This window comes from Pseudorasbora parva, chromosome 25 (genome assembly GCF_024679245.1).
Source record: "Pseudorasbora parva isolate DD20220531a chromosome 25, ASM2467924v1, whole genome shotgun sequence".
Taxonomy (NCBI): Eukaryota; Metazoa; Chordata; class Actinopteri; order Cypriniformes; family Gobionidae; genus Pseudorasbora; species Pseudorasbora parva.
In genome coordinates this window covers 18,830,524-18,854,459 of record NC_090196.1, presented here as the reverse complement: position 1 = coordinate 18,854,459, position 23,936 = coordinate 18,830,524, and the positions used below count along the sequence as shown (strand labels likewise).

The window sequence follows — 23,936 nt, the reverse complement described above, 5'->3', positions numbered from 1 at the left end:
TTCGCAAACTTTAACCGAGCATCAACATGCTTTTTGTTCAGTAATGGAGTCTTGCATGGTGAGCGTGCATGGATGCCATGGCGGTTCACTGCATTGCTTACAGTTCTCTTTGAAACAACAGTACCTGCTAATGCAAGGTCTTACTGAAGTTCTGCCCGAGTGGTTCTTGGCTCTTGGAGAACTCTCCTGATTATTCTTTGGACTCCTCGGACAGGGATTTTACATGGAGCACCTGATCATGGCCGGTTTATAGTGAACTGATGCTCTTTCCATTTCCGGATAATGGCCCCCACAGTGCTCACAGGAACATTCAGCATTCTGGAAATGCGCCTATAACCATTCCCATCGAAATGCTTTTCAACGATAAGATTACAAAGATCTTGAGAGAGTTCTTTTCTTTTACCCATCATGAAGTCTTTCCTGTGTGCCTCCTGGGTAATGAGAAGCCTTTATAGGCCATCAATTAGGACTAAAGCAGCTGATATCAATTAGTACTGATAGGAAGCAGGGTTTCTCTTGCAATACTGACAGATTTCAGGCGAACTCCTGGCTTTCTATGCCATTTTGCACCTTGTTATCTTCATGTGTTCAATACTTATTCCCTGTGTTATTTCACTTTATTTATTATGACTCAACTTGTATACTTAAATGTTCTGATTTCTTTGTATGAATTCAATATTTGGCTTGATGGATACAGCTGGTGAAAATTGTGTGTCAATAGTCCACTTAGAAATTCCCTTACTGATAAAAATGCTGATGTGTCAAATACTTCGTTTCCCCGCTGTATTTAAACTGAACAACTACATTAATTTGGAGTGTAACTGAAATTATTACAGTATAAAAATACTAAACACTCTGTCATGATTATTACAGACAAATTTGCCCTTAAGTCATTCATTGACAGCACTTTCTCAGTCACCTTTATAATATATAAACAGTGATTACGGATAGTATTCAGACACCCTTACATTTTTCACTCTTTGTTATATTGCAGCCGTTTGCTAAAATAATTGAAGTTAATTTTTTTCTCATAAATGTACATACAGCACCCCATATTGACAGAAAACCCCAGAATTGTTGACATTGTTGCGGATTTATTGAAAAAGAAAAACTGAAATATCACATGGTCCTAAGTATTCAGACTCTTTTCTGTGACACTCATATATTTAACTCGGGTGCTGTCCATTTATTCTGATCATCCTTGAGATGGTTCTACACCTTCATTTGAGTCCTGCTGTGTTTGATTATACTGATTGGACTTGATTAGGAAAGCCACACACCTGTCTATATAAGACCTTACAGCTCACAGTGCATGTCAGAGCAAATGAGAATCATGAGGTCAAAGGAACTGCCTGAAGAGCTCAGAGACTGAATTGTGGCAAGGCACAGATCTGGCCAAGGTTACAAAAACATTTCTGCTGCACTTAAGTTTCCTAAGAGCACAGTGGCCTCCATAATACTTAGACGTTTGGGATGACCAGAACCCTTCCTAGAGCTGGCTGTCTGGGTAAACTGAGCTATCGGGGAAGAAGAGCCTTGGTGAGAGAGATAAAGAAGAACCCAAAGATCACTTTGGCTGAGCTCCAGAGATGCAGTCGGGAGATGGGAGAACGTTGTAGAAAGTCTTTATGGCCGAGTGGCACGACGGAAGTCTCTCCTCAATGCAAGACATATGAAAGTTTGCTAAAAAAACACCTGAAGGACTCCAAGATGTTGAGAAATAAGATTCTCTGGTCTGATGAGACCAAGAAGGAACTTTTTGGCCTTAATTCTAAGCGGTATGTATGGAGAAAAATATCACCTGTCCAATACAGTCCCAACAGTGAAACATGGTGGTGGCAGCATCATGCTGTGGGGGTGTTTTTCAGCTGCAGGGACAGGACGACTGGTTCGAGGGAAAGATGAATGCGACCAATACAGAGATATATTGGACGAACAAAACTTCTCCAGAGTGCTCAAGATCTTAGACTGGGCTAAAAGTTCTCCTTCCAACAAGACAATGACCCTAAACACACAGCTAAAATAATGAAGGAGTGGCTTCACAATACTATGTGACTGTTCTTGAATGGCCCAGCTACAGCCTTGACTTAAACCCAATTGAGCATATCTGGAGAGACCTGAAAATGGCTGTCCACCAACGTTTACCATCCAACCTGACAGAACTGGAGAGGATCTGCAAGGAGGAATGGCAGAGGAGCGAGCCTCAAATCCAGGTTTGAAAAACTTGCTGAATCTTTCCCAAAAAGACTCATGGCTGTATTCGATCAAAAGGGTGCTTCTACTAAATACTAGGGGTGGGACAAAAAAAAAAAAAAAAAATATATATATATATAGATATCGCGATATTTCCGCCCGCGAGACGTTATCGATACTCTAGCCGAATAGAAAAATAGGGTGTCAAAATTGTACCTTTAGGGGTACAACAGCTTGTCGCTGGGGCAGTACCCTTAAAAGAACAACGTTGTACCATTTTTACCACAAAAAGGTTCATAGTAGTACCTTAAGGTACGCATTTGTACTCAAAGGAACTAATATGCACCTTTTAGGAGTAAAACAGGTACAAAGATGTCCTTTTAAGGGTACTGCCCCAGCGACAAGCTAAAGGTACAATTTTGACACCCTATTTTTCTGTGTGTAGTGTATGTGAATATTAAACTGCAAAATACTATTAAAAATGTTACTGAACTCCTGCATGTTCTGCGTCTCTGAATGACGGGCTGCGCGCGCGCACAAGCACACACACACAAGCGCGTGACACTCACTCTGTGTCTTTTTTAGCCTAAAAGCGCTCGCGCTTGTGTGTGTGCCCATAGACAATAAAAGATCAGCGCCCGTCATAACCTTCACTTGATGAGATTTTACCGTTTCATTTGAGAAAGCTGTCATGAACACAAGTTCTTTACGGCAACCCATCAAAAAAAAAGTTTGGTTTAACGGTAAGAAATTAGAAATATATCAGGCTGTACTGTTTTACAGTAGATTTAGCTACGTCTCTATGTAATAATAGTATGTCTACTAATAATAATAATTATGCCTGGAATGTTGCTTTTACTTGATCTTTTTATAAACAATGTTTACTTTTAAACAGCATACAGCCATACTAGCAAATAAGCATTTTTCAAGCCTATGGCTGTTTGATAGCTGTATATGTACATATTGTACATTGTTGATATTTTAAAAAATAGATGAACTGTTAATAAATGAAATACATGATCATATGACTTTTTGGCGAATTTGTTTTTTCATTAACAAAATGATATCGTGATATATCGTGGATGGATTTTCTCGCAATATATCGTCTGTCACAGAATCGATGGTATCGTGATACATAGTTATTGTGGGCAAAATATCGTGATAGTATCGTATCATGAGTTATCCTGTGATTCCCACCCCTACTAAATACTGAGCAAAGGGGCTGAATACTTAGGACCATGTGATGTTTCAGTTTTTTTTTATTTTATATAAATCTGCAAAGATGTCAGAAATTCTGTGTTTTTCTTTCAATACCTGTGTGTAAATTAATGAGAAAAAAATTGGCTTAAACGATTTTAGCAAATGGCTGCCATATAACAGAGTGAAAAATGTAAGGGGTCTGAATACTTTCCATACCCACTGTGTATATATTAGTACTGTCAAATCAATAATTCGCAATTAACTGCATCTAACAAAAGTTTGATATATCTGCATGTATGTTTGTGTATGTATGTATACACACACACACACAAATATATTATACATTTACAAATTTGTATTACGATACAATGAATCGATTTGATTGCACTAACATATGAATATAGCTCTACAACTATTTTTTTTTAAATCACAACTATAAAAAACTATTAAAAAATCACTATAATTTTTAATAGTTTTTAATAGAATAAAGCTGAAATAAAATAAAACAAATATTACATGAAAAAAGAGAGTAGCTAGAAATAAACAAAAACTAAAATCTATGACAAAAGTACAAAATAAAGGACTCAAACAAAAATAAAAGCTACATTAAAACATTAATACTAATACTAAATATATAATACTAAAATAAGACTTATTACAAACACAATATTATTGTATTATATTATTTACTACATATTTTATTCTGATAACCTTTTAGTCGATATTAATTCAATATTATTATTATTCCAAGCATGTGGAATTAGCATTGCTTATGAAGAGTTATAGAAATACGTTTTCCTTGCCCTTGTATTATTTTATCAGGCAGGCTTCAAGTTAAGTATTACCAAATCACTTTCATATTCATAAATATTTACAAAAACATTGACAGGTGAACCGGAGTGTATGAAACCCTCAGTGTACGAAACCTTCAAAGCTTAAAATGAGCTATTTAATGCATGGCACGAAGCATGCGTGTCATGAAAACATTTCTCACCGTTTTCATTATAGTGAAGCCCAGTCCAGTAAATCAATAACCCCAGGGATGCCTGCAGCGTATGATAATACATGGCACAAATCAGTCTAGACGTCTTTTAAGAAGACGCATTCCCTGCACACGCCAGAATTTCGATTGTGTATCCTGAACAATCCAGCCGGCCGTTCACGCTGGCAGTCAGTGTGTAAAACAAAGCTTAATTAGGACACACAGCAGTAAGTGAGGGGAGGTCTGGCAGCCCGAAGGTTAGAGCCAACATACTTTCATGCAATTCAATCCGCCTGAGAGACACAAAACAAATTAAAGGGCTGGCGAGATCACCATGACAACAAAGGGCTGTCATCATGTGCAGCATTCAAGATGCTTTTCCTGTCGGTTTTGTTTTTCAGCCAAAATTGACTATTGAAACATCAAGAAGAAATGGAGTACATGCACAAACTCACACAGTAATTATCAAAAACATCGCCCGTGGGACATGCTGCAGTTTTTGCTGGAGTTCTCTGGAAACATGAGCACATGAAGTCATGCATGTGTGAATAAAAGATGTGCAGCAAACATGCAAATCGAGCTTGTGCACACAAACACCAGACTAAAGTAATAACTCCAGTAATTTACCTCACATGCCGTCAGAGCATGTTTACAGACATGCCCCCCATTATTTATGCTTCGGACATTAATTATATCTCTGAAGTAAAAACGTATCATTTGTTAACAGGAGGTGTGTTATGACTTTCCTTAAAACCGGATCTATGACCTGGCAGATGATTAAAAAAAAGCACTATTTAACAAAAAAATAAATAACAACAGGCCTATAATTAACACCAGTAAACGACCACCTAGCAACAACCCAGAACACCCTAGAAACCACCAAACAATTCCCTAAAACCCACTCAGAACACCTGAAATGCCCTTATTTACAATATCCTTAAAACTACCTAGCAACCACTGAACACATATCAACTACTCCCTCCCTACACCCTAGCAACCAGCAAACAATGCTTGAGGAATTAACTACTAGAAACCTCTCAGAGCACCCTAGAAACAATGCATTTTGAAACCACTTAGACAACCAAAGCAAAAACGAAACACTGCCCTAAAATGCCACACTCAAAAGTATGTACTTTTTTTTCACAAAAAGAGCATAGATGGAGTATGGGGCGAGTTTGGCCCCCTGAGACCAGAGCCAATGATTTTGTTTGATCTATGAATAAAAAATAATAAAAAGTAAAAACAGTCATATTTTCTCATTTTATTTGTCTGATCTTATTCTTTTAGTGAAGAATAAGTAAAGATAATTGTTTTTAGAATGACACATTTTTTTAGGCTGCTCTATCTCAGTGCTCTAACAGCACTAGTCAATGTCAAAATGATTGAGATGGCCAATCAAATCAAAGAAGGCGGGTCTTACTGTCATACTGTCACTGTCAAAACAACGCAAAACAACCACAGCCAATCAGAGCAGCGTGTGGGTGGGCTCTAGCGGCAAGTGCACAGCACCAGAGATTAATCTTGACAGCACTCGCAAGGAAATTAATAAGTAGTACATAATCAAATTCACAAATATTACACCATTTAAACTACTAAAAATACATACTGAGTTACTAAAACAATCGTTGTCATAGAATATACTTGTTTGAACACTCTTGTTTCAATGCATTTAATTTCAAGATCTGAGGTGAATCATCCTTTGCTGCTTTTAGTATGACAAATCTGGGAGCACTAAATGATATTCAAAGTAACACTTTTAAAATTAAATAAAGCACATAAACCCTACCTGAGATTAACATTGCTATGTTTTGTGGTGTTGTCGCATTAATTGCGTCGCAGCTTGTGTAGTCAAGTCTTGGACAATGATAGAATGTTTTATGATAGAAATATTATACAACTACTCAACCTATAAAATTTTGCCTTTTTAAATTTAAAAAATGTGATCATGATTCACGGACGAGGCAAGAAAAGCGTTTGCATTTTCTACATATTAGACATACGAGTAAGAGTAAATTTGTGCACATTTTAAAATAAAATATTATTTGCAACCAGTTTAAATTGATTACTTCATTAAATGCTTTTTATTCATGTAAAGGAACTGTATGTAAGAAATGTATTTCAATTAATCATTAAAATGGCCCTGATATGTCACTAGAAATTAAGAAATCATGCTCATTTCAAATATTTATGTCACTGACAACAGTACCCCGGCCAGGATATTGTGATATAAAAGTTGTTGTTGCAGCCCTCAACTGATGTTGATGTTGACATGTTGTGTTTTGGTCTGAAGCTCCGCCCTCCACCTATCGACCAATCACAAAGTCAGTAGTGTTTCGGCATCCGGGTTGCCAGATCTGCTCTTGTTACCACAGCTGCAGCTGCAAACGTTCCTGCTGATCCTATGCCTATCTGGCAACCTCGAGTCAGGGGGAGGGGGAGAGGGGATAGTGATTGCAGTACCAGTTTTGGCCACTATCTTACATACACTTCCTTTAATTATTCCGTTCCTTCATTATTATTATTATTTATAATAATTTATTACACGGCTCTGTGAAATACTTGATTCTGATTGGTCAATCGTGCATTCCAGCGGTATGTTATTTCCAGATAACACCCGCTCATACGGGTACTACGAGTTATCTTGACCGGTACTACTTCTATGCTTAACGCTGGCGCCATCTTGTAGCTTAAACAGCCTTGGGTTACAATGGAAGACTTCAAGGCAGGTTTCCTTTATAACGTTTTTAATATCGATATTTTTCTTACACAAACGCATCGAGTTGAATCAGAAGGCTCTATTAACCCATCGGAGTCGTGTGGAGCACGTTATTTGACGGACAGCTGCATTTTTTATGGACTTCAAACACAACTACAACTACTGCTTGGATTAACGTTAGCCTGGACTTTTTAAATATAACTCAGATTGTATTTGTCTGAAAGAAGAATGTCATATAAACCTATGATAATTTGAGGGTGAGTAAATCATAGGCTTTGTTTCATTTTTAGGTGAACTAACCCTTTCAGCATTAATTTCCAACTTTTAGCAAGGTTTTAGTTCAAGGGCTTATGGCAAATCTTCAGCAATAGATAAAGGCTTAAAGCAGGATGGAACTGTTTTTCTACGCGGATGCTTTGCATAAAAGCTAATAAAATATTTAATCTCAAGACAATATTTTGTGTCTAATAATTATTTTTTTGAGACTAGTAGCCGTGTAATAAGCGGGAAAATGTACACCCAGTCGGTTGTTATCGCAGAATAAACCCCTTGAGAGTGATCACTCTGTCGGGGTTTATTCTGTGATAACAACCGGCTGGGTGTACATTATCCCTTACATAAATGATACCCCAAAAGGTGTACGTTTGACTCGTGTATGATAATTTTCTTCCAAATACGATAATTTTGAGCTTCTGTTATGAAACTTGGACATTTCCAGTCTGGCAACACTGTGCGCGATCCAGTATAAGTATAAGCGTGGCGTGGAAGATGGATGTATGGATGGATGCCTATAATGAGTTTTATACAAACCATCTTGTTTTTTTATTGTTTAATTATTAAAAATTACCAGAGCACATCAACCATCATATGGAAGAATAAATAAGATAAAATTTGTCCATTAATATGCATAATTTACCATATTTCATGGGGTACCCACTACCCAGACTTCAACACAATCTATAGTTTAAAATATGAAATTTATTCACAGACATAAAAAAATGAATAAACAATTATTTGACTTAAAGTAGTTCTTACCACTGAATTGAATGCTTATTTTTGTCCGTAAATCAATATGTTTAGAATAAAAAGATAAAGAAATTAAATAACAAATGAACTTTCAATTTATGCGGGTGCGTGGGTTTTCCATGGAAGACAAAAAAGCGTGTGCTGGAGAATGAAGATAGAAACAAACCCACAAATTTATGATTTCTATGCTTTTCATTCTATGCTTAACCCTGGCTTAATATTTTAATAATAATAATAATGTTACATTTATATAGCGCTTTTCTAGGCACTCAAAGTGCTTTTACATAAAGAGGGGGGATCTCCTCAACCACCTGGATGATGCGATGGCAGCCATATTGCAACAGAACGCACACCACACACCAACTTCCTGTGGAAAGGAGACCGAGTGATGAAGCCAATCAGGACAGGGGGATGATTAGGAGGCCATGATGGACAGAGGCCAATGGGCAAATTTGGCCAGGATGCCGGGGTTACACCCCTACTCTTTTTTTGAAGGACATCCTGGGATTTTTTATGACCACAGAGAGTCAGGACCTTGGTTTAATGTCTCATCCGAAGAACGCTGGTTATTGACAGTATAGTGTCCCCATCACTATACTGGGGTGTTAGGACCCACACAGACCACAGGTGAAGCGCTATTGGTCTCACTAACACCTCTTCTAGCAGAAACCTAGTTTTTCCTAGTTGGTCTCCCATCCAGGCACTGACCAGGCTCAGCCCTGCTCAGCTTCAGCGGGAAACCAGTCTTGGGCTACAGGGTAATATGGCTTTAGCTATAAAGTTAGATTTATCTTATCATTATAATAAGTTTTGATTACACAAAAACATCCGCAACATTTTAATTGGAATATTAAATAATAACCATTAGGGAACATTCTGTATCATAACTTATTTTTTGGAAATTTACACTAACCACTATGTTCGGGGATTGCTTTTTTATGGTTGCAAAATAATAAAGACAATCATGCAAGCTCTACTGCAAAAAATAAAAATAACAAATGCAATTTTTTATTATTACTCGCTTCAAGAAAATGTACTATATCATTTCTGACCTATTTATAAAAAAGAAAAAAAATATTCATAATAAAAGCCATGCTGTGATCACAGTCATTGAATGAATGGATGCTGAGCTGAACAGAACGCTGGGTTGGAGGAGGTGGGAGGGGAGCAGGTGTGACGACCGTCGAGGTTCTCGCACCTCTCTAGGAGGGTTAGAGCAATCAATTCCCTCCTACACACACAGACTGACCGGCTACACAGCATCCACTAATGCTTGACCCTCTTCCTCGCAATCAGAAACCAGACTCATATTTAGGGTTTACATTAAGAACCGACCTTTCCCAGGGGACAGGACGAGACTCTTATATGTCACACATACGCAGCTTTAACTGAGACAGAAAGACGAGTAACACACCAGATGGCGACACTTTCTTAACAGAAAAAAGTGAGAAGTGTGACATAACCTTGGCTGGAATTACTGGAGCTTTCATTTAAAGATTATAGCTTGATATGAAAAAAGTTTCAGCCAAATTAATCAAAATGTATTTAAGCAGAGTTATATTCACAATGTTTTTCAGCCTTTTTAAATAAATCATACAAAATAATCTACAAAATGTGACTTACTCAAAGTTCCTGCATGGATCAATTATTTCTAAATGCAATGAATATGGACAACGCGATATGATAAACAATTATAAACAACAAATAATAATAATAATAATAATAATATTAAAAAATGTTAAAATACACATTACCTACTTAATGCTCCCGCAAAACTGCAAGCTTCGATTAGAAATTAAAAATGTTTATACATTTTTAACTAATAATATTTCCTTCTGTAATGCTTTAAGATACCATATTTAAAAAATAATTCGTTTTTAATAAGTATTGAACAATAGGTTTAACAATAGGTTAAAAATATAAATTTATTATGATGCATCAAACAAAACCCTTCTGTAATGTTTATCAGGTCATTAATGTACCACATTTACAAAATAGTTTTGAATAAATAAATGAATAATGTTAAAAAAAGTTCAAATATATTACCTACTCAATGTGTGAACAATATTGCAGTTTAATTTTAATACATATAATGCTTTACAGATTATTAATGCAACACTTTTAGAGCAAATCCAAAATATTTTTGAGAAAATCCCATGTATGCAGGGCCATTATGGGCCCTTCAAGGTTTTAAGACAATAATTAACCCAGACCACCTTAAATATCTTTTCTCAAGCCTCCTTAAATCAATGTACTCCATTGGCAGTTGCCATGGCAACTATGGGAGAAGTCTCTTTTTCAGGCTCTTTCATTCACTGAGTGGCTTATGTATATTAGAGTGCATTGAATGCACAAGTGTAAATATAAGCGTGTGCATGTGTACCGGATGCGTCTTTAAATGTCCTGTGAAAATTGTGCTATCAAAACCAACCAGCAGGAACCATTCATTAGCAAGCACCGAGTACATTTTGGAGCGTTAGAACAATGGAAAAATTATTCCATTGTTGCTAAATTAAACAGACACGCCTCTGTAGTTACACAAAGATGTTTAAGTTTTGTGACTGACATTGATTTTGAAGGCAAAATTTGGTTGATACATACAGATCATCTTTTATCTAGCCGCTGAAGGGAATTTGTAATAAATCTGTGCCGCCCCATGAGGATCATAATCTGAATTAAATTCTGAATAATGTACATGTCTGATCTTTGAAGACAGATGTGGATCAAATTTTCAATACACAAAGTGATTTTTATGCAGCAGATAGTATTGAACACAATGGAAATCAATCATGATTATGTGTATGAGCTTAAGTCGTTGCACAGACCTGCCCAAAAATAGTCTATGTTGTGCTACGGAGAGGGATATTAGTAGGCATGTCACAGAAAGGCATTAAAAGGCCTGTGGAAAGAGATATTGATTTCTCTGGCCCCATTAAATTGCATTTTAATTCAACAAAAGGTTTCAAAGATAGTACATTTGGGTACATAGAAGCACTAAATGAATGAATGAATGAATGAATGAATGAATGAATGAATGAATGAATGAATGAATGAATGAATGAATGAATGAATGAATGGCAAACGAAACAAATGAAGGCATGCATGGATGGATAGATGAATGAACTAACTAATAAATTAATGGAAAAGGAGGATGAATGGCTTTATAGATCAACGAAATCCCTTTCTTATTAAACAAACGAATGAATGAATGAATGAATGAATGAATGAATGAATGAATGAACAAATCAGCAGCGTATAGATACTTAAAGGATGGGTGAATGAATGAACGAACAAAAACAAAGCGTATGGATGGATGACTAAAAAAGCCCCAAAAAACAAAACAAAAACAAACAAACGAATAACCAAAGAAATGAATGAACTGAGAATAGAGGGTCTGATCTATATATGGAATAACAAACAAACAAATGATGAATGGCTTAATAGATTACGAATAAACAAGCAAATGAATGAATGGAAGATGGATAAAGGATGGGTGAATGAACAAACAAATAAATAAATAGACGATGGATGATGGATGGATGGATGGTTTAACAAACAAACTAATTAATCTAACTAAGCAAACTAATAAATAAAGGATAGATGGCTTAAAGGATGAATGAATGAACAAAAAAATAGAGAAAGGATGGATGGATGGATGGATGGATGGATGGATGGATGGATGGATGGATGGATGGATGGATGGATGGATGGATGGATGGATGGATGGATGAACAAACATGCAAATGAATCAATGTGCAAATGAATAGATGATTAATGGCTTAATGGAGGAATTAACTAACAGATGGTTGAATGGATGGATGGCTGAGCAATCAAACAAAAATAAATCACTAAGCAAACGAAAAAATGAATAGAGTATAGATGGCTAAATGGATGAATGAATGTACAAACAAATGGAGAAAGGACAGATTAGACTAATAAAGCGCAAATTAATAGATGATAAATGGCTTAACGGATAAATGAACTAACAAATGGATGGATGGGTGGATGGATGGATGGATGGATGGATGGATGGATGTCGGACAAACACACAAATTAAAAGATAATAAATGGCTTAAAAGATAAATTAACTAATAAAAGGTTGGTTGGTTGGTTGGTTGGTTGGATGGATGGATGGATGGATGGATGAACGAACATGATTAAACAAACAATATGAATGAATGAATGAATAAATTAATGAAGGATAGATGCTTAATGGACTAAAGGATAAACAAATGGATGGCTCTAAAGATTGATGGCTTTATGAATGAAAAAAAAGATAAACAATTAAAGAGATAAACTGATGCATCAATGTTGAATGAACATTCTTTTTATCCAATCCATCCAGTCATTCATAAACACAGTGTGTAAACATCATAAGCTAGTAGAGTTCGTCTTTCTGGATGTTTCATGAAACCAGAGCACAATCTGAGCGTGTCCTGACATCGAGAACAAACGCACAAAATGGAAAATCATGTTACACTCTCACGCGTATGTCTCCGGGGTGTTAAATTACAAGTAGAGGTCACGACACCAAACTTCTCCGAGTGTAAAGAGGAGAAAGATACTCACACACACATTAAAACACCAGTGCACTCACCATCTTCCTCACATTCCTCTGGGGGCTTGGCTTTCTTCGCTAGTCGAGGGTCGAGCCATGACGTCGTTTTGGTATTGTGACTGAAAAGAAAATAATTTTGTAACAATTAATAGTACATAGTTACCAGCATCCAAATCCAAATTATGTCAGCCAAATGTTGGTACAAGCCTCACTTTGAAATGTAAAACATTCTAGACTAGATATCCCAGAAGGCCTCAGTCACAGTGGTTGGGGGTTTTCCAGTTAAAACAATGACAATTAATAGTTTTAATAAGTCCCTCGTTTCTCATTAAGGACAGATGGATGGAGGGGAACATCTTTCTCTCACTCTTAAGACTGTTCTTCCATCTACTACTCCGGCAGATTCTGTTTTATGGTGAACCATTCATCATCTTGATGATTCATGGTGGTAATTGAAATTGTACCATGTACTAACGCTAAGTGATATTGAATATTCATGCTATTTTAAAATACTGTCATGAAATTCACGATTTAAATAAAATAATAAAATAGTATTTATTCAGAGTGGATTAAAGAATGATAAAACGGATGTTCTAGTATTTCAGACTTTAATTTCTAAGACAAAAGTTTGAAAAAGTCGTCTGCTTCAAGGAATAGAATAATGATTGGTTTGCATCAACACTAGTTCATGGAAGTCCACATGCAGCATTTTATATCTTTTAAAATGTGTTCTTATGAAATAATAAATACTGCTTTTTATGACTAATTATTTGAATATTTTTGTTTATAAAAATGAAAACAATATATTTTTGTTATTTACTTTATCTAGCATTAAACATTTTAAATCAAATTGGCAATGACTGTTTAGTTGAAATAGAAATGTAATAATTTATAGAAATAAGAAAATATTAATTTATAATTCATATTCATATAATTTATATTAAAATGTATTTATTAAATATATTAAATTAATGAATGAAAAAAATCTACTAATTCCACTAATTTCTACTTATTTCAGAGCAAGTACTCAAATTAAATTCCTTAAAAAGATACAAATAACAACATTAAAATATATCATTTTAGCCAGAATCGCCTGTAGGATTTCATCTGAGGGTACTTTTTTGGGGGCAAAAACAGCCCTAAATAGTTTAAAAATTCAATATGCGCTCATGTTAGAAATTCAACTTAGAGAGAAGTTTTCCTTTCCTAGTAGCCTATGTTTAACACGACTTTCAGACCCAATCAGATTTAGCAAATGTGAATGGCAACAACAAAAAATCTTTACAAATTTGTTTCGAGCTACATTCATATATGTTTTGAAATCCAGTCAAAATCACATTTCTGGAAATCCCTTTCAGACTAACTGCTCTGATCGTATTTCGCTTGATTATGTGACTTTTCACCCCACGTAAAATGTAAGTGTCAGAAGTTGTCACAGGAAACATGCTAAAAGTCGCTGCAGAAACAAGGTTGTGTTGTTGTAAAGTGACGGACGAGCAGAAAACGACAATATAACGGAGAAATGTTGAGATTGGCAGCACAGAATAAATCTGCATCTGAAGGAACACACACTGCTGCTGCTGGCGCAGACTCTGAACACAGCGCGGGCCCGACTTGACAGTCGCGCAATCTTGTGTTGTTTCCACCAGCGTATCACATCTCAGTTTCATTTAATTAATTAATGTCTAAAATATAAAAAAGAGAAGCCTAAAATGAACGTGTCACCACCACATCAGCACCGAAAACATATACTGGTAATGCAAGTTACAGGTAAATACAGGACGATGATTGCACAACCTATTCGATGTTCTATAATTAAATCAACTAATCGAATATTAGCAAATCGTGACTCCTCACTAAGCAGTAGCTGAAGTTACCTTTACCTTTTTGTATATAATTGTTTGAAGGAAAATATCCACTTAATCCAGCGCTGTTTGTTCCCAGTGTTCTTAAGTAGCCTATCTTAGTTTTGCCTCTGTTTTACTGACTGAGAAACCGCTTCAGATGATTCAGTGAAAGACATGTATATTGGCCATATAAAAAAAAAGAAAGAAAGAGAACTGACTGAAAAGAATGATTCATTCACAAAGGATTGGCATCGCTGGTTCAGTCGACAGAAATACGGGACACTGCTGAAATTTCCACAGGGAAAGTGTTTCTCAGGTCTGTCGGATCGTTCATGATAGGCAAAGTCTGGACACCCCTAGGCGCCGCTGATTTTAGCTATGTTTCCAACCCGACTGTGTCTGAAGTCCAGCTAATCATTTCCAAAACACAGTCAACTGAACTACAATAAACTGAGTGAGCTCAATACGGCACACATAAATAATTCAGACATCCGTAACAATCTGTAAAAGAGGACACTGCAACAGGTAGCGCTCCATATGTTCACACCTCTTTCATTATGAAGTGTGCTTTGAAGTGCACTTCACTCACTCTATGAAGTAAACTTCTCCTTTTTCAGTGTAGGCCATCTCCCAGTTGTCTGGCAAAGGGCCCAGCTCGTCGTTCTCCTGGGAGTCTTGTGGGGACTTGGGGGCGTCTACTTCTTCCTCCTGGGCCTCTGTGGCGGTGAGGGTGGGGGTTTCGGGTGGGCATGGCTGGACGGGCACGTCTCCAGAAGCATCAGTGCTCTTGTCCTCATGTTCGCTCGATTCTGGGAGGAAAACAAAATGAATCAGTGTCAAGAGCGACCTTCTGACTCAGAGAATTATTTGACAGTAGATTATTAGAAAGGATGGTACAAAGAGATACGGTTACATAAAACAAACAAGTAATGATAAGGACAGTCAAAGGCAACTTGTATTAACACACATTTCATTTTGAATGCCTCTTACACATTTATTGCATTCATTAAATTAAGACATGTTATAATAGTGAAGTATCCTATGAGTCACAATGAATCGATTGATTTTTATCCAATCCCGCTCCAATCAGAAGAGAATCAATCCAAAAACAGCACTAGTGTAAAGAAAACCCAGCTGATTACATCAGAGATGGCAGAAAGAATTGAGACTTGTGTTGTGTTTTCAGTGAATTATTTACGCGTCTGTTTCGCTTAAAAACATAAATAATTAATTCGTAAATAATTGTCATATTCTCTGAAGAGCGCTTGCCCTCAACCATCTCGCTGCGTGAAATACAGACTGAACTTAACGTCAAAACATCCTACCGCTGTATGGCCAGATGTGCAAACTACGTTTCTCGACTGGATAAAGTAAACCAGCGTTTTTGCTAGTAAAGTTTTGATAAATGAGGATTGCAAACAAGGTAAAGACGTTATTTTGATGTGCTAAAAATGTATGTATGTGCGTTCTATATGCACTGATCTCACAGTGTTTATGCACATACCAATTTCATTACATTCACGTCGTTTCAAAACATATTTGATGTCATATGTATGTTGCAGTGTTTAGCAATTCTGAATGGATCAGTGTACGGTATATGCAGTAAGGTCAAGGCGCTCAGTTTAGGGTTATTTCAGAATCTCCAGTAGGTTCTGTTCAGTATCACATGTTGCTGTAGCACTGTACACAAACTATACATACTATGAATTGTGAAAAGTTAAATACATATTAAATGTTGATTTAATGGGTGCTTTGGGGTGCATTATGGACTCCTTCAATTATTTGGTTTAGTGTTCTTTTGTCTCCTAATGTCCTTTTTTGGAAAGACACCTAAATGTACCTTGAAAAATGAAAATACTGTTTTGTGAGGATCACCCTTCAATTTAGATGGTTTACTTTTCTAGACATTGCAAATGATGAAAAATTTAACATGCTAAACAAAAAAAAATGGTCTTTGCAAAAATTCACACAAAAGGGTGTGGTTAATCACAATTTATCTATTGACAGCCCCAATTTACATTACATAAAAGTTTCAATATAAATTACATTAAAAAGGTAGCCTAGAAATCTAGACGCACCCTAGCGGCAGCAAATTTAATCTGCCCGCAAGTGTTGTCTAGGAACTCTCAATACCCTTCTGAGCTGTTTTCCTCTCACTCTGGACGGGCCAATCACATCGTGTATAGAGTCGGCGGGCGGGGCCATAATGACGATGGCCGAGTTGCGTTTGCGTACTTCTAGTAAACACAGAAACTGGCAAACGGCTGCGGTCTTTCGAATCAGCTTTGACTGCGATTCTGGAAGACTTGGAGTTAAGCTTTTCTCTGAGAAAAGAACGGCACTGAAGTTATTCTTAAAAAGGGAAGATGTGTTCGGAGTTTAGCCGACCGAATACTGTGAATGTTTAATCTATCAACTTGTGGGTCTGGCTTGTCAGGCTATTAAAAAGGTGCACTGTGTAAAATTTAGTGCCATCTAGTGGTGAGGTTGTGAATTGCAACCATCTACCGCTCACCCATTCCTTTCGAAGAATGTAGAGATGAAATGTTTGCAGACGAATATCTAGCATTCTGTAGAGAAGTTTGTCTGTTTAGGGCTACTGTAGAAACATGGTGGTGCAAAATAGCCACTTCCGTGTAAGGGGACCTGCGGTGTATGTAGATTGAAATGGTTCATTCTAAGGTAATAAAAACATAACGGTTCATTATGTAAGGACTTTATACTCCACTGAGAACAGTTATGTATATTATATTGCATTTCTGTCAATAAATCCTCATAAATATTGCACCTTTAAATTATATTTTAGGTTACGATAAATGTACGTGTGCTACAGTACACTTTAACCATTCTTTCATTTCAAGTCATTTCAAATTTTACAATGGAACAAAGAGAAAATGCCTTTTTTATAGCCTAGAAATCTAGACGCACCCTAGCGGCAGCAAATTTAATTTGCCCGCAAGTGTGGTCTAGCAACTCTCAATTCCTATCTGAGCTGTATTGCTCAGTATGGCCTAGTTGCGTTTGCGTGCTTCTAGTAACACAGAAACTGGCGAACGGCGGCGGTCTTTCGAATCAGCTCTGCCCGCGCCTCCGGAAGATTTGGAGTTAAGCTTTTCTCTGAGAAAAGAACAAAGAGCGGCACTGAAGTCATTCTTAAAAAGGGAAGATGTGTTCGGAGTTTAGCCGACCGGATACGGCGAATGTTTAATCAGTCAGCGAGGAGCGAGCTCCCCTTCACCGTCGTTGCTCTGGTTGGTGTAGGGCTATCCTATCGCGTGCAGAGGGAGTTTGAAAGACAACCGTTTATCCCGCCCCTCGGATTGAGCCCTGTCTATGGTGAGTTTCCAGACCAAACATCTTGATGTGGGTCTGGCTTGTCAGGCTACCTTTTTTTAAGTTATGTTTTTAGACTTTTTTGCCTTTTATTGGATAGGAGAGTAGAGATTTTGATGGGATCGGCCAAGGACCTCGAGCTGGAAATGGAACTCGGGTCGCCGGAGGCACAGGTGCGCTATATAAAGGTGCACTAACCACTTGGCTATTGGCGCCAAAAAGGAATTGATTGTCTAAGTCCCTCAAATTCTTTAAAGGAAGCCGTCTAGAGAAGTTAGGACCCATTTTAGCAAATTTCAGTGAATCAAATCAAGATGCTTATTCAAAGATCTGCATCTGAAATGTTAACAGACATGTACTGTATGTATATGGCATTTTCCATATAATTACAATGTTTTATTAAAATACAAATATTGCTAGGTCTTCCACATAAATAAAAGGAATAACTTTTTTAATAAATTGCTATATTCGTCCATATAAATGCGTGAACAAGTACATTTTTGTTTGTCCTCATTTAGCAAAACAACTAGTAAAGAAGCCCTATTCATTTACCAGCCCTAATTTTTTTTACATTCCACCAACCCTAAAAAAACGTGCCTTAATGGCTCAGTATGATTCAACAGCTCATTTTGGAGTTACAAACAACAATCTTTCATTAGAAACGAGTTGCACTAACTATGAAGTAGTGTTGTCACGATACCAAATTTTTGACTTCGATACGATACCAGACTAAAATACCTCAATACCGATACTAAATCGATACCACGATAAAAAACAAACAAAAAACAGACAATATGAATAATATGACAACAGAACTTATTATTCATTGTTTAAATTTTTTTTAACTAAGAATTCACTTGGCCAGCATGTTCCTGCGCTGGTTTTTGCCCATTCCCTCCTCTTATTGCTATAATAACTACATGCCAGTGTGAAGATCTTTACAGAGATCACATTATCAATCATGTTATCATTCACTAACAAATGAACAAAATCTTATTTTATGATATGAGTAATTTAATATTTTTTAAATGTAATCTTATAATTCTTATATAGATTTTTTATTTTATTTTAAAAATGAGCAAAAAATGCAAATTACAAACAATATGACAAAAACAGTGCTTTATTTTTCAGCTACATTAGGTCTATTTAACAGCAGCAAGAAAGAAATTAAATAATCAAATATAAAACTGCTTACTTAGTCTTCACTCTATAATTTAACTATACACAGATATTTTTTATAAATATATTTTAGTTATTTAGCCAAGCATGCGGTGGTTTTCTATTTTTCATTGTTTGCTTAACAGAATATAAGGTCTGGCTTAAGACCTGCACGGATCTAATTACCTCAGCTGTATACGTTCACTAAAGACATATCCGACTGTGTTTATCTGCATACTCGCCACATATGTTTGAGCATTTAAACTTAAATAATAATCCACGGAAGAACTGAATGGCGATCGCATATTTGTTGTCTGAAAGGCGTGTGCGCGCGCTTCAGGTCAGAGTCCGTCAGCGAGAGCACGTCCCGCGCCGCGCTTTTTCTTCTCATGCGCGCATATTTCTGTTGCTTTCTCTGTCATGCGCTGCGTGTATATATATTTAACTCTTCTACTTCAAATGTTTAGTGAACGGTGGAAGCAGAGCTCTGCACACACGTCCTGACACCTGCTGTCACACATCCATGCACATTAAGAAATACAGTTCATATTAGCGCTGTCCTTCTTAAAGTACTGGTACTAATAAAAGTCCATATCGTACCATTTGTAATAGCAGGGTATCGCAATACTACTATGAAGCCTACATTCATAATAGACTTGGTTGGGAGTCGGGTCATTCTAAACTATCACGCTAAAAGTGGTAGTTTGTAACCTGGTGTGATGGCGATGCCGTTGCCATTGACGATGGGGCTCTCTTCCTCCTCCTCTTCAGGTGGCTCAATGCTGTCCTTCTCCATGTTGCTAACGGACTTGTTTCTCTTCCTTTTTCCCTCTGCACTGGGTCGGGCACCGGGCAAGAGTTGGTCCGTCACATTAAACAGCATCGGCGTGGGTTCGGCAGGAGGCTTTGGCGTGCCATAGAAGTTATCTAGAAACAACAACAACAAAAAACACATATTTGGGACTTCAAAATCCTTCCACAGCTACTTGGGATGCAAAAAGGTGAAGTTTGACTTTTCCAGTAACTTTTCATGAACTTTGCTGGAGTTATTTTATTTCTGTGTGATGTTTGCCATTACGGCACCTTTGTTCATTGGTGACTCAATCGTTACATTCGAGATTGAAAATAAATCATGTGTATCCGGGGAAATCTGTTTAATGATTAAAAACTGAGCTCCTGTGGGGGTACGGTACAGGGTTTATGAATTAATTTGCAGGTCATACGGGACAGCAACAGAAGAGGTGAAGTTCATAGATTCATTTACATTACAGCCTGTGAGCCAAAACCATAGACTGAGAGTGGGTTAACCTAAAGTGACCTGAGATCAGCATAATCAAGACCACATGAAACCTACAAAATCAATATACCCACAGTCGTGCTGGCTTCTATTTAAATATTCTATATCCTATTAAAATGACAAAATCGTTTTTTGTGTGTTGAGGTGAATAAATTATAATTTATATATAATAATTAAAGTGTCATTTCTATCTGTGATGGGCTCCCCTCCCACTCTCCAGTGTCACATGATTCTTCAGACACCATTCTAATATGCTGATATGTTTCTTCTCATTATCAATGTTGAAAACAATTTAATAATTTTGTGTGTTTTATTTTAGGATTCTTTGATAAATAGAAAGTCCAAAAGAACAGAATTCATTTGAAACAGATTTGTTTTTAAACATTATAAATGTCTTTACGTCACTTTTGATCAATGATCACTTTTTTTTTTAAACATCTTACTGACCGCAGTGGTCCATCTGCCAAAGGTTCATTTTGTCAACTTTTAGCAGGACACTTTTAGCATTAAGATATTAGTTAATAACATAATAAGCTAATACATTTGATTTCATTCAACAATAGGGATAGTTAACATGAACTAAGAATAAACCATACATATACAGCATTAATTAATCTAAATCTGTATATTTTTGCTTCTAGAGGTTGCTTTTTCAACAAAAAAAAGGTGTGGCTTGATTACGCCTTGATTTCAAAGAGCTTTTATTATACCCCAAACAAGCTCTTCTGCTTCTTCCGGTCATGCGTATGTGGGGTAACGCAGCGCTGTTTTATCATATTAGATACATTTGAGTGTGTTCAAAGTTATGTTATAATGCTACTCTGTGCGTTCACTCGGTGGCTTATGAGACACCTGTTGCACACTGCAGTAAACTAGATATATTCGGGATGGTAAAACACAGTACTCGCGATATATCAAGAAAACCAGATTTAAACAATAAGAGTAACTGTGTTGAGCTATGTAAGACTGAATGTTTTTTTGTCGTTGAAAGATCCAAACAGCTGCTCACCTGTCTACCTGTCTAATAAAAAACATAAAATATTAAAGCGTCCTTGGTGTTTCTATGGTTTACAGAAATTGAGGGTCACATGGGTATGATGTCATTGATAGGCACAGGATATCACAGTCCGTGTCCTGGTTAAAATTGCTTATTTCCCTGGATTTAAACATTCTTAGAAAAATGAGGGATAATGTAAGCACACAAAATATATTTAAATATTTTACAGATAACATTGTTATAGTTTTTTTTGGAAATTTTCATCCAAAAGTCTTACATATTGTGCCTTTAATTTTAACATTTACTAATACATTAATAAAATCAAAAGTTGTATTTATATATTTTATGTATTTTATGTATAAAATTGCTCTCGAGCGTTCACAGACCTGTGCTTTTACCGTTCCAATATGGCGGACGTATTATCAATAGTGGCTCATAGACACACCCAATAATGAGGCATCTATGTTTATTGTTATGATGCTTTGCCTCACAAAATCATGGAAAGGATATCCTCACCTCACAAAGAGAAAAGAAACCTGCATCTGAAAGTAGTCCACACACCTCAGCCGGTCCTCAAGAGACCAATCTGCACTAGTTCTGAATACCTTTGCCCAATGTCAAAGACATGCACGTTCTTTCTTGCGGTAACATCAGGCAAATTTAAGAACATTCATATTCCTAGGCTGCCTAGTTTAACAGGTGTGCCATCCGCTTTATTATAAGAGGTAATGATTTGTGGAGATGTGGGAGGTTTAACACTGAATTTTACTTACCTTCGTACGTTCCACTTTCTAACAAGGCCCCGCTTTTCTCTAATTCCATAAACCGTTCAACGCTCACAAAGTTGTAGTCCACACCTGGGACCTCCCCCTCTTTGGGCTGTCTCGTCGTGCCTGCAGACAAAACAACATACTTTATCACATCTTTCAGAATTCTGGTAAAAGACTATCATAATCATATACCATGGTATTTAGCCAAGTAGACTTTAAATGCATTTCATTTTATTTATAGGTTTATTTAAATAGGACCCCAAATCTATATAGGTAATACCATGGAACTTTCTGGTACTTTTTTTGAAATAAGTAGCTTTTTAAAACTAATAATGACAAACAGTCAGGTCAAACAAATCGCCAAGCAATAAAGTAACTCTGAAAACTCTGTCGTTTCCAAGTTCCATATTGACTGTTTATGTAAATTCGGGCGCATAATTAATGCATTAACTGAGGCTGAGTCTTCTGAGGGTAATCAAACATTCTTAAGAAATCAGGCACTGGGGATTTGCAAGACACATACTTAGCAACGATATCATAATCCAGTCCCTTGAGCTCTCAACCAAATCATCTCTGATTTCACAAAACTCTCACTCTTAAGGGGAAAAAAATAAACACATCAAGCTTTTGGCTTGTGAACTTCACCACGTGAGAAACAGTCCATCCCTGCTGTTTGCTTTTATAAGTTCCCATCATGCCAAAGCAATGACCAATGATCAGGTGAAACAGACTTACAACACGTGAGCAATTCAAATATGAAGCTGACTCGTTCAGAAAAGCCATTTCATGTCTCTGTGGAAAAATTGCAATGCATTCGAGATTATGGTAGCCTTATTTAATTTTGCATTCTTATTAATTCTGGAAATTCAAAGGACAATTTAAGATTAATCAAGTGGGTGATTAATAACAAGACTTGATTTTATTTCTCCTGCATAGGAGACTGACACAAACATGAAGAAATTGTTTAATTAAGTTATTATTTTGTTTGTTTTAGCACACAAAAAGTATCCTCATCGCTTATTAAAATTAAGCTTGAACTACTGGAGTCACATGGACTATTTAAAAAAATGTTTTACTACCTTTCTGGACCTTTAAAGTATTAATTAAATCGTCTATGGGAGGGTAAGAGAACTCTCGGTTTTCATGAAACATATCTTAATTTGTATTAATAAGGTCTTACGGGTTTGGAAAGACGGGTGAGTGAGTAATGACAGAAATGTCCTTTTTTGGTGAACTAACTCTTTAATCAGGACCTTGAAAGGGATGAAAACGAGGCTGTAAGGGAAAGAAATACAGTACGTTTAATGGATTCTACTGTAGTTTAACAACATACCGATTGTTCAAATGACAATGTCTCTCTGAAAAAAAAGAAAAGAAAAAAGTTTCAGTTGACAAAAACTCTTGACTAAAAAATTAAGTACTTTTTATTAAGGACCATTACAATGCGTGCCATTATAAAGACTGAAAGTGTTTCTCAGAGGATGAACCCTTTGAAGGACACAGACTTCAAAAACCATGCATTCAAAGTCATCAATGATCAAACCAAGCATTGTTAAATGGGATGGTCTAGCTAACGGAGGATTGTTCTTATCACCCAGCAACTGTGAAACCATTTATGTACATCATAAAGAGAATAAACTATACAAAATGCAAGCAAGTGAGTCTTTTTAGCTATTGGATATTGCTAATATACTGGTTTAAATTGATTTTGTTTTCAGGATCAGGATCAGGATATTAAAAGAGCCATATTTGGGGCCATATTTTAACGATCTGAGCCTATTCTCTTTAAAAGCCAGTTGCGCTTGCACCAGAGCATGAATCCAGAATTCACTTTGTGATATGCTGGTTTGGAAATATGT

The 23,936-nt window shown here is 36.5% G+C and overlaps 1 protein-coding gene across 8 annotated transcripts in view; it reads right to left on the bottom strand.

Annotated features, from left to right (window-relative positions):
• The window catches only part of magi2b (membrane associated guanylate kinase, WW and PDZ domain containing 2b), a 129,328-nt gene that overhangs the window by 48,939 nt on the left and 56,453 nt on the right, over nt 1-23,936 (bottom strand). For all 8 annotated transcript variants that reach the window (XM_067436888.1, XM_067436892.1, XM_067436889.1 and 5 more), the window contains exons 3-6: nt 22,081-22,200; nt 19,725-19,940; nt 15,112-15,331; nt 12,715-12,794 (exon numbers count right to left, since the gene is read on the bottom strand). In XM_067436888.1, the coding sequence (XP_067292989.1) occupies nt 12,715-12,794; nt 15,112-15,331; nt 19,725-19,940; nt 22,081-22,200 (636 nt within the window). The remainder of the gene's footprint in view (nt 1-12,714; nt 12,795-15,111; nt 15,332-19,724; nt 19,941-22,080; nt 22,201-23,936) is intronic.